Source organism: Eumetopias jubatus, unplaced genomic scaffold, assembly GCF_037043125.1.
Source record: "Eumetopias jubatus isolate StellerSeaLion01/CBP00866 unplaced genomic scaffold, mEumJub1_p1.0 scaffold_1, whole genome shotgun sequence".
NCBI classification, from domain to species: Eukaryota; Metazoa; Chordata; class Mammalia; order Carnivora; family Otariidae; genus Eumetopias; species Eumetopias jubatus.
The window spans coordinates 205,566,394-205,578,550 of NW_028274807.1; the positions used below are offsets into that span (position 1 = coordinate 205,566,394).

The 12,157-nt window shown below is 54.4% G+C and overlaps 1 protein-coding gene across 1 annotated transcript in view; it reads right to left on the reverse strand.

Annotated features, from left to right (window-relative positions):
• Nucleotides 1–11,706, reverse strand: part of SIN3B (SIN3 transcription regulator family member B) — a 36,016-nt gene extending 24,310 nt beyond the window's left edge. Inside the window, exons 1-5 of the mRNA XM_028087093.2 lie at nt 11,589–11,706; nt 11,237–11,343; nt 9,817–9,970; nt 3,385–3,585; nt 1,418–1,561 (exon numbers count right to left, since the gene is read on the reverse strand). Coding sequence (XP_027942894.1) covers nt 1,418–1,561; nt 3,385–3,585; nt 9,817–9,970; nt 11,237–11,343; nt 11,589–11,705 — 723 coding nt within the window. The 5' untranslated portion in view covers nt 11,706. The remainder of the gene's footprint in view (nt 1–1,417; nt 1,562–3,384; nt 3,586–9,816; nt 9,971–11,236; nt 11,344–11,588) is intronic.
• Between the last annotated feature and the right edge of the window lie 451 nt (nt 11,707–12,157).

The window sequence follows — 12,157 nt, forward strand, 5'->3', positions numbered from 1 at the left end:
GGATTGAGCCCCTTGCCGGGCTCCCTGCTCAGCGGGAAGCCTGCTTCTCCCTCTCCCACTCCCCCTGCTTGTGTTCCTTCTCTCGCTGTGTCTCTATCAAATAAATAAATAAAATCTTTAAAAAAAAAAACCAAATGGCCAATAGGCACACAAGATGCTCAATATCATTAGTCATCAGGGAAATGGAAAGCAAAACCACAATGAGATACAACTTCACAATGACTAGATCATAATTTAAAAAGAAAATGGAACACCAAGTGTTGGTGACAGTGTGAAGTACCCTGCTAGTGAGAAGAGAAGATGGTACAGCTGCTGTGAAAAACAGTCTGGTAGTCCCTCAAAAAGGGAAACACAGAGTCACCATATGACTCAGCAATTCCACTCCCAGGTATAGACCCCAAAGAATTGAAAACAGGGACTCAAACAAATCCTTCTGCACACATGTTCACAGCAGCATCATTCACAATCACCAAAAAGAAACAACCCAAATGTCCACTAACGGATGGCTGGATAAGCAAAATGTGGTTCATCCACACAACAGGGTATGACTCAGCCACAAAAAAGAATGAAATACTGACGCACACTATGATGTGAATGAACCTCAAAAACATCATGCTGAGCGAAAGCCAGACACTAAAGGCCACATGGTGTAGGATCCCATGTATATGAAATGTGTAGAACAGGTCAACCTACAGAGACAGATGCAGATTCGTGGCTGCCAGGGGCTGGGGGAGGGGGAATGGGGAGTGACTGCCCATGGGGACGGGGTCTCCTCTGTGGTGATGAGAATGTTCTGGAACTAGACAGAAGAGCTGGTTGCAGAACACGGTGAATGTACCAAATACCACTGAACTGTATACTTTAATGGTGTATTTAATGTTATGTGAATCTTACTTCAATTTTTAAGGAAGTCTTACGTTCACAGAAAATACAATGAAAAGAACATATGGAAAGCGCAACCCAGCAGGCCTCAGGCAGTGACGGGGGGAACAAGGCTGATGGTGCAGGCTGCACCCCCAACCTCCCCATCCCAGGCCCCTCCTCACCCTTCTCCGCCCTCCACCCCCCAGCCCACAGTCACTGCCAAGCCTCAGACTGCCCCCACTGGCACCTTCCTACAGGGCACTGGTTACAAGCAGGTCTCCACAGCAGGATGCTCTCCACCTCCCAACCGGCCCTCACCCCCTGGGGCACTGTTCTACAAGAGAGGCCCTGCTCAGGATCTGCTCCAGCAGGATGTGGAGGTGAGCCTGCACGGGGGCCTAGGGCTGTCTGCATGCTGTGTGGCTTCTGGGAGAACCCGGCGTGTCCCCGGAGGACAGATCAGCCCAGCCTGGTCTTCGGGGCTGCACTGAGAAACAGGGTCCCAGCTGAGAGGAAGGTGGCCCTCGGGCCAGGGTGGGCACCCCGTACTCACCAGGGACCGCTTGGCTTCAGGCAGGAACTGTCCAAACTCGGACAGCAGGTCCTCCTGGCCCCGGAAGAGGTTGGCCACCTCGGTAAACACCTCCTCCTCAGACATGCCGCGGAATGGCCGGCCCTTTGTGCTCAGCTGCTCCTTCTGCCGATTTTCGGGAAAGGGAAAATGAGTCGTTAGCCAAGGAACGAGGCACCCCAGGCTGTGACATTCAGGCATCCCACTGTGGAGGAGACAGAGGGACGACTCACGAAACAGAGAACCGGCTGGCAGAGCCCATGCCTACCACCACTGGGGGAAAGGAACCCAGTCCACCACCCTGTTAACAACTCGGGGTACCCTGCATGCCTCGCTGTCCTCGCCCCACCCCACAACATAGCCTGAGCCCTGGCCAGGGATGGGGCTTACGTGGCAGTGTGGAGGGGATGTGGGCAGGAGCACAATCATGGAATGATCTGGCCTCAGTCCTTACGTGTCCTCAACCAGAGGCTGAGGAAGTACAAGGTCAGGGACGAACCCATGGACCGGGGCAGGGAGTGTGGGGCTGGCGCTGGGCCTTGGAAACAGGAAACAGGGTAAAAGGAAGGAAAGGGACTACCAGGGCAAGGGACCATTCCACCCAGAGTCAGAAAGACCCCGAGAGTTGAAGGAAGATGGCCTAATCCAGAGCTTAAAGCAACACGATGAGGACCGAAGGGGACCCGGGTCAGGAGGGCAGGAACTCAGGACGGCCATTAGAAGTAACTCCCTGTCAACTTTACACCCGGGAGTGTGACAGAGCAGGAGGCAGAGCTGGGGCTCTCTCGAAGCGCATGGCTCCAGATTCCCACTCCGCAGTGTGAAGGGCAGGAGACGACCCCTCCCCTTCCTCAGGTCCCCTGAGGCTGGCTGACTGCCCTGACCCCCGGGACTTTGCATGGGCTGTTCCCAGCACTGAGAAAGTCCACCCTTTATCTATACTCATTTGCCTGGTGGTTCTGACTGATTTCTCAGGATTCAAGCTAAATCTGCCCTTCCTGACACCCCCCTCCCCCAGCCCCCGGTCAGGGTTGGCAACTGTGAATCCAGACACACTTCTACATGCTTCCCTTTCTCCCCACCCCCTCCCTCTCCAAGTCTTGTCCACCTCCAGACTGAACTAAGCAGCAGCCATTCATCTTTGCTGCCCCGCCGCCTGGCACAGGGCCCACTTGTAATCCACTTGTAATCTGCATCAACAGAGCGTAGCTGTGTTGGCAAAACACTAGCGAAGCAGTCTTAAAAAAGAAGACCATCTTCTTAGGTTCTTTTTAAATCCCCATACTGTGTGTTTCCTAGTACTCCTTGGGATGTAGAGGTGCCTCAAGGAGCAAATTAAAATCCTAACAACTCCAACAGGTTATCTGGATGCCCGTGTTCACGGCAGCATTATTCACAAGGGCCAGAAACATGGGAGCAACCCTGCTGCCCATCGATGGATGAACGGATAAACCCAAGTGGTGCATCCATGCCATGTTCTCCAGCCTTAAGAAGGAGGGAAGTTCTGACCCAGGCTACAACATGGATGAACCCTGAGGACATCACAGTGAGCGAAAAGAAGCCAGACACAAAAGGACAAGTACTGTATAATCCCGCTCACAGGCGGTCCCTCGAGTTGTCAAACTGACAGAGACAGGAAGTGGGATGGCGGGCGCCAGGGGCTGGGGGAGTTACTGTTTCACGGGGACAGAATCAGGGTTTTGCATGATGAACAAGTTCTGGGGATGGATGGCGGGGAAGGCTGCACAACATGAATGTACTTAATGCCGTGGAACTGGACACTTAAAAAAGGTTAAAATGGTAGGTTTTAGGTAAAAAGAAAAAAAAGCACATCGGAATTGTACAGGATTTCCTGAATTCAGACCAGAAAATATGACTGCCTCAAGACGCACCCTGAGGAATGGGATGGCACCACCAGCGCCCGCCCAGTGTGACGTGGGGCCTCTTACCTGGTAAGTGTGCAGGATCTCCAGGAATGACCTGTAGATCTCTGGGTGGTCCAGAAAACGGGTCTTAATCTTGTTCACGTAGCTGATGGCGTTGTTGAACTCCACGGAATCTGACTCCAACGGCACCTGCGGCTTGTCCTCCTTATACAGCATCTGTGGCTTGAAGTTCTCCGCACAGTCGCTGTGGTTGTGCGAATTCTCCTGACAACAGCACGACAGTGAGTTACTGGCAGGCCTGACCCCGCGAACAGATGTGAGAAGCTCCAGACAGAGCCACGGTCTGTCAGACCAAGCAATACCCAGCACGGAGCCAAGGTTTTTCATGAGATGCAGGAGAACGTTCCTTGTGGGGGCCTGGAGGCAAGGAAGTGGTGGGTGGGCACGCACAGGCAGGTAACTCCTCCCTCACCACGCTGTGCGTCTGCACCGTCCTGGGTGTGTCTCATGAACCCACCTCCACCTGATCAAAGAGCATGGAGTTTGATGGATACCCAACACCTTGAAAAATGAGCATACGGGAGAAATATATGAAAAGTGGATTGTTTAATCCCCTCTGGAGTGGAGTTTGGGGCTGTGTTTACAAAAGAAGCCTTCCACACCTCCTGCCAGCCCATTTCAGCAAGACTGTTTCGAGACATGAAAGCACCTGCTGTCAGCGGTGCTGGGAACGTCGGGACCCTGGAGGTAAGGGGGGCCCACCGCCCAGGTTGTCCGGGACCGCAGGACTCTTGGTGCTAAGCCGGGGTTATGTCACTTGAGAGAAGAGACAGGCCCTGACTGGTCATCATGTCTGCCCTCCATCTGTAGGCTTTTCTGTCCATACAAATAAAAATAGAAAACAGACACACACGTTCCTCTCCTGGGCACCCAGAATCCTGATTTGGGGTGGGACTGACCCACCCCCCCAAAGGAGGAGATGTTTATGTTTCTAAACCGAAATTTTATGCGTGGTTCTGATGATTCCCCACAAACCACGACTGGGATGTCAGGGGCGACCCCCCGGGCATCCCACAGGTCCGACGCACACTGGGGCTGGTTCTCGAGCAGGTCTCGACCCCTCCAGCGCAGCTCCAGGCGTCTGTCAGAAGACACCTTCTCAGCAAGTCTTCCAGAACCACCCAGCGCCAAACCAAAATGGCCTCTGTCTCCCAGCACTCTGAGCCCCTTTCTTGCTCTGTTTTCCTCCGTGGCACGTGTCACCTTCCGACACACACATATTTTACTTATTTTATCGTCTGTCCACCCCTGACCAGATGGCAAACGCCCTGAGGGCAGGCAGTCCACACTGCTCACCACCACAGCCCAAGCGCCTGAACAGTGCCTGGAACAGAATGGGCTCCGCCCACTGTTGGGAATCCTCAGACGACCAGATGAAGGAACAAACACCTGGTGTTTCCACCCCCCTTGGCACAGGGCACCAACCGCGGACCTGAAGACTCCAGCGGGATGGGGGATGCTGGGCACAAAGCTGCAGAGCCGTCACCGGGAAGGACGCACCTGCTGGGCACGTTCGCTCTCATCGGGGTGGGGGTGTGCTACTCCACTTGGGCGGCCGTAACTCCACACACTGGGCAGCTTACACAACAGAAATGTGTTTCCTCACAGTCCTGGAGGCTGAAGCCCAAGATCAAGGTTCAGCAGAGGTGGTATCTCCGGAGGCGTCTTGGCTCGTGGGTGGCCCATCTTCTCGCTGTGTCCTCACATGATCGTCCCTGTGTGGGGGTCGCTCCGCATGTCCAAATGTCCTCTTCTTATAAGGACACCAGTCAGACTGGATCAGGGGACACCCTAAGGGCCTCAGTTTACCATAATTACCTCTGTAAAGGTCTCCAAAAACAGTCACATTCTGAGTACTAAGGGTTAGAACTTCAACATATGAACTGGGGTGGGGACACAATTCAGCCCAGACTGGGGGTGAGGGGCAACTCTAGAAAAGTCCGAGCTGAGACAAGCAGACACAGAGAAGACCCACAGCAGCCACAATTCTAAATACCACCTCTCCCTGGCAGTGGGATGCATCCTAAGGCCCTCTGGGGGCTCTCTTGCTGATTACCACATTCCTTCCAGGTGTGCTGGCCTGGCAGTGGAAGGACCTAGAAGGAGCCAGGGAGAGGCGGGGGAGGGAGCAGCCTGGGAGCGGAGATTTGCTTCAGAGGAGGCTGTGAGCTCGTCGGAGCTCCCCACCGCTCCTCGGGGGCATTTTCAAGCTCCGTGTACCCCTTCCCATGCCCTGGACGGAGGCGCGGGGAGAAGATGGAGAACCCTCCTCAAGCCCAGGGCTTGGCAAAGAGGGCTAGACAGTAACGGTGCAGCTGCTGAAGCCAACAGCCTGGCAGTTCCTAAGTTAAACATAGTTACCACGTGACCCAGCAATTCCACTTCTAGGTATCGACCCAAGAATCACAAACAGACGTGCAAATGACCCAAATGTCTACCAAGCGGTAACGGATTAACACACGTGGCACATCCCTACGATGGAATATTCCTGAACTACAGAAAGGAATGTAGCTCTGACACAGGCTACGGTGAGGATGAACCTTGACACTGTAGTGCTGGGCGGAGGAAGCCAGACATAAGAAGTTACATATGATTCCACTGAAACGAAACGTCCAGAACAGGCAAATCTGCAGAGACAAAGTGGATTAGTGGTTGCCAGGGGCCGGTGGGAGAGGAGAACTGTGCGATATGGTTTCTTTCTGGGGTGATAAAATGTTCTGGCATGGGGGGAGGTATCGTAAGATACTGTAAATATGCGTCAACCTGCCGAATTGTATACTTTAGTTACAAAAAGTGAATTTATGTTAATGTGAATACTGACACAATTTAAAAACATTTTTTAATGTAATCTCTGGAAAATGTAAAAACCACTCTCCATACAAATACAAGCTGGCTTTGGATCCTGGGCCAACCCCTGCTCTAAACCTTCCAGAACAATCCAGTTTTTTCTTTTCTGTGACTGCTCTGGGTGGCCTAATCCAGGCACAATCAGGTATACTCCTAGACACCGATGAGCAGCCCTGCATAGCCCCACCTGGGTATCTACGAGACACCTCATCAAACAGCACATTCCACACGCAGAGCAGCACCCCTGCCGCCCCCACTGCTCCCAGGCCCCCCTCAACCTAGCAGGTGCTGCCACCTTCACCCAGAGGCTGAGGCATCCTGGAATCTCCTTGGACTTCCCACTCTGACTCCCCGCCCCCGGTCCACATCACAGCCCATTCTGCCTGGATCACCGGGGCCTCCCCCCCCCCCCCCCGAGTCCACTTCTGGCACCACAGCCAGAGCCACCTTCCTGGAACTCTCCGGACGGGTTTGCCATGCTCCTGACTCTCTCCCCCCACCCACTTACCTCCCCACCTCTCAGGCTCCCTGGCTGTTTCTCAAGCACAACCACTCATTTTGCCACCTCAGGCTTTTAGACCCGGCCCAGGAAACCCCCGCCCCAAGACACAGGCAGGGTTCCTGCTCTCTCTCGCGGCCTCTGCCCACGAGAGGCCTCTGCCTCATGCCCTGCCTGGGCTTCACTCACAGTGCTGAAGTCCCTCACGTATTTCTCATCTGTCCACCCATATCTCGCGAGTGCCCCGAGAGCAGACTCTGAATAAACCCCAGCGCCTGGCACAGAGGAGGTAGTCGACACCTGCTCCGTGGGTGACTAAGACACAAATATGAGAGGCGACCCACTAGGGACTCACTGAACTTCCAGATGACCCTCCCCCAGAGAGAGAACACGGCAGCCCTGCCTCTGAATGTAAACGTGCCACTTATTGGACAAGCTAAAGGTTTAACCTTCACCTGTGTTCAAGCCGGCTGTTCGTCTAGCCGGCCCTAAAGGGCCTGGCTCCCAGGAGGCAGGGGTAGCTCTGAATGGAACCTGGGAGCTGAGATTCATCACCTTCCCAACAACACAAGGTGTCTTGCTCCTCCAACACGTGCCTGGCATGGCCCTGGGACAGGGACACAGTCGTGAACCAGACAGATAAGGGTCCTGCCCGATCTGGACTCAGTCTGCCAGGCAAGGCAGACCAAGACACATTGGATTTCTAATTTCAAACCCTGGCTTTGCAGTTTTACAATATATAAAACGGGGTGGCATGAGTATGACCCAGGGATGGGAGTAGAGAGCTCTCTGGGGAGTGATGCTAAAACTGAGGCCCGATGACCAGCTCCAACATGCTGCTGACTCAGGAGGCTGTAGCCCCAGCAAGGGGACATTCTTCCCAGCATGCTTTCAGGGCCTGTTTGCCCGTCTTCCTCTTAGACCTGTGTTCTCAGTGAGGCCGATTCTGTCACCCAGGGGGCACTTAGCAACACGTGGAGATACTTGTGGGTTGTCACATGGTGGAGAGTAGAGGCCGGGGATGCTGCTCAGCCCCGTAGAGGGCACAGGAGAGCCTGCTCCAGAAAAGAACAATCTGGTCCGAAGGGCAATTGGGCCAAGGCTGAGAAACCTGCACCAAGGGCTCCCCACAGCCTGGGACTCCCCTGTTTTCTCTTCCTCAGCACCTCAGAGCTACTCCCTCCCTGCCTGGAGTTGACAGGACTCACGAGATGAGAAACGACAAAAAAAATGAAGGTGCTCCTTCAAAACACGAAAGCTAGAAAAACCAGTAAAACAAAAAATCACCAAGCTGTGGCACGTAGGGAGCCCTGAGAAGTTCTCGGGCTACCGGGCCGTCCCGCCTGTGCCTGCCAGGAGCTCTGAAAAGCAGGGCAGGAAACCCGGCAGGTCAATCGATGCGGACAGAAACAGAGTGGGCAGCGGAAGAAGGGGGCCCTAGATGTCGTGGCTTCAGGGCTTTAGCAAGACCATAAAGCCGGGTTAAATAGTAGCTGTGAAGTCAGGGGGAGACAGGGCTGGCCCGGTCTTGCTATGTCCACAGCACACCTCTCCGTGGAGTGAGCACAACAGCAGGGGCCTTGTGGCTACTGACCGGAAGGGCCACCTCCTAATGGAACCACAGTGCAGTTCGCATCGAGATCCAGCCCTACAAGCCAAGTTACTCCAACAGTCGGGTATTGAGAAAGGCAATTTTCATAACTGAGGTCTTTGACCACAGCTCTTTCTTAGGGAGTGATGGTCACGACACACCCATGTTCAGACTCGTCCAAGCGCTCCCCTGCGCACCGCTGCAAATGAGCCTGCTCTTCTTCCCAGCCTCGATGGTTCTGCAGATGAATCCCGCTAAGGCTTGTGATCGTCTGGAGCAATGAGCCCTACATCTGGATTGAGCTCCATTTGTAACTGTGAAATGGAAGAAGCTCTTTGGAGTTCGGCGGCCATGCGCATCTGAGTTCCTTTTCAAAACGGAGACGCTCTCCTTGGCTTTAATGAGGCAACATGCTGGTGGCGGAGCTTGCCTTGCATAGGAAGAAGGCAGAATTTACATGGGGGTCCCTCTCAGAGAGGGAGGTCACTGTCACACTGCCTCTGGCTGTTCTTCCAAATCTGACTCCTGCATTGATACGAAACTGCAATCTCTGTCATCAGAGGCGGAACCGAAAGAATGCTTTCCAGGGTAGGTTTTTATATTCCCCCACTAAAACCCAAAGCCCTGGGGCAGAGACAGAAGAGCCTTAAAAGAGCTGGTTCACGGAGATCAGGGGTTCTTGATGGGGGAGCGATGTGGCTCCCAGGAGTCATCTGGCAACGTCTGGGGACGCTTTCAGCTGTCGCCTGTCCCCACGGGGTGAGGGCCTTGTGGGCGGAGTCAGGGATGCTGCTAAACATCTCCAGATGCACTGGAGGGTCCCCCGCAGCATGGTATTACAGCAATGGGGCCAAGGTGGAGGAAAGGCAATGGCTACTTTATAAGAGTAAAGCTCACATAGACTTTCATTTTCTCAGGGGGTCTGATGGGCTCGGGCAAGAAGGGACCACAAAGACAGAGGCAGCAAGCCACCACCCGAGACAGAAGGAACCAAAGCCACAAGCCTAAGCTGAGCCAACGACCCTGGTGGCAATGAAATGCGGCCCAGCAACAACAAAATGGCTATTCCCACACACATCTCAACTGCTTTATTTTGTGGCTGGCACCTGGGATGATCAGAGAGACCCCATGCCTGAGTACAAGTGTGCCTGCCCTGCGTGCTCACGGGGAGAGCCTCAGGGTAATAAGAGCCTGGTGCTGGTGGGTGGTTATTTTGACAGGACATAGAACTGTTAAGAGAATGCCCCTGACACAAACAACCACATCCACTCTTGATCTGAATCCTCCAAATGGATCGATGTGGGATAAAGAGGCTGGCTGGGTAGGAATTCTGATCTATTTTGACTTGTGCTAGAAGGGAGTAGTGTCTAGAAAAAGACTGGATCTTCGCTGGCTTTCCAGCAACAAGATGCACAAAACAAGCTGCCTGACCTGGGTACCTGAGTACCAGGGCACGCCGTGTTAGGGCCAGATCACCTGGAACACCAGAGCGGCATACCTGGCTGGACAGAGGCGACTGTATGTTTAACTTGCCGTTCTTGGGAATGTCTATTCTGTACCCGAGGGGAAGGAAAGCGTTGAATCCAACAATGAGGTCAGGGTGTTCGTGGAAGAGCTGTGACACGCGTCGGATGACTCCAGGCGTATCAATGCTGGAAGAAAAAAGATTGAGAGTGGGCAGAAGTGTCCTGGGGAGCACAAGGAAAGTGAAATCTACTCTCAACTCGCTTGACAGTGCCACCTAATGAGCTTCTCGAAGGACAACGAAGCACCCTGCAATGTGATCAGTGTGATTCAGCCAATGTGTCACGTGTCATCTACTTCCATGGCAGCAAGGCTCGGGCTCCCTGTGCCCTGCTAGCGAGAACCACAGGATATTTGCATGGCACAGCTCCCCTAAACACTCCAAGCACACATGCACTCGGTTCTGAAAATGTCAGGAGAGCCAGTGAAAGTCCGGGACTCCAAGCAGTGGCAGGAAGCCACAGCCATCTAAGCAATGTGACGAACCATGACACAGGTGTTGATCCCAGCCAAGTGATGGCAACGCATGAATACCAAAGGCCCTGCACGTACGAGTTGCACAATGCCAGGGGTCTCCCTCACGGCTGGTGGGGGGGGCCCCCCCTCAAGGCTTTACCTTGTCTCTCCTGGAAGGAAACCAGGCCAGCCCTGCCACATTTCCTCAGAAGGAGTAAGCAGCCTGATGGAGACGTGACCACTGAGAATCTAAGAGTCAGAGTGCCCACGTTCTAGTCCTGACTGCCCCTAAGGTTGGTCTAGGCAGACCCCTGGCCCACTCTAAGCCTAAGTGAGCCTCCTGTTGGAGGATGGCATCATCTCCAGGTCCTCCATCTAGCTCTAACCCTCCTGTGTGCCTACAAAATCAGCCAATGTGTTTTAAACCCCTTCTATATGCCAGGCCCCTTACAAAGCATTTTATGCACATTTACTGACCAACAGGCCTGGGACTAGGGTGCCACCATCGGGTGAGGCACTCACCTTGGTGACAAGATTGAAGGGGGAGAGGGTGCCAAAACATTCATTAATCAAGACAAATAACATTTTAACGTAGTACTTAAAAAATTTAATTTTAAAAAATCTTTGGTGAACAAAATTCATTTAAAAATCATTTTGAGTAAAGACAAGACCGGACTCTCGCACTTGCAGACTTCCCTCTCTTGCTCTCTCCTCACCCCATCCCTGCTCTCCTTCCAGGAATCCCCACAACAGCTCCACAGGGGGGTACTCTCCACTCCCGTTTTTTAGAAGGAACTGAGGCTCTGAGAGGTTCCACGACCTGCGCAAGGTCACCCGACTGGGGCAGAGAGGCAGCCGGGATGGGGGGTTCCCACCCCGCTCAGCCAGATCGCGGCCCAGGACGGACCCCCCGGGGTAGGGAGGGGTCCCGCGGGTACCTCTGGCTTTTGAACTCCTTCATGATCTCCAGGAAGCCGTTGTAGGTGGCAGGGTCGCTGCCGAAGCGGATCTTCACCTGGTCCAGGTAGGTGAGGGCGTCCTCCACCTGCAGGGAGGTGGACGGTCCCGGTGGGCGGGGGTCGGCGAAGGAGGGGACGGAGGACAAGGGTCCCTGGCGGGGAGGGGGACGGGCCGAGCCTCCGAGGAGCCGAGGTAAGGGGTCAGGGGACAGGGGTCCGGGGCCGAGCGGAGTGGAGGCCGAGGCGGGGCCGGGTGGGGCCCGGGCGAGGGGCTTCGGCCCGCGGGAGCCGGACGACAGGGTTCCCGAAAGAGGGTGAGGGCAGCACTCACGTGCACCGGCAGCTTCTCGTGACCCGCGGAGCCCGAGCGACCCCAGCGGGCGCCGCTCAGCCCCCGGCCCGCGGGGGCCCCGCCGCCGCCGCTGCTGCCGCCGCCAGCATGCGCCATGTTGGAAGTCAGAGCCGCGGTCCGCCCCGCCCCCGCCCGAGGGCCGGCCGCGCATGCGCAGGCTCCGCCCCTGAGGGGGCGGTACTTGATGATGTCATGAGGGGCGTGGCTCCTTGAAGGACTTGCTCCGGGCTGTTATTCCCGAAATCGAAAAGCTAAACCCAATGCCTTATATAGTGCGAATGAGAAAACCGAGACCTGGCGTTTGCTTTTGTCCGGCTCCACTAGCGAATTCATAATGGTCTTCACATTTTTTAAAGTTGGAAAATTTTCCAAAAAAGAAGACTATTTTGTGACACGTGAAATTTCTGAAATTCAAATTTCAGTGTCTGTAAAATAAAATTTTACTGGAACACAGGCACACCCACTCGTGTACCTATCATCTGTGGTTACTTTTGTGCCACGACAGCAAGGTGAGTAGCTGTGACAGATCCGAAGATGTGCAGACCCTG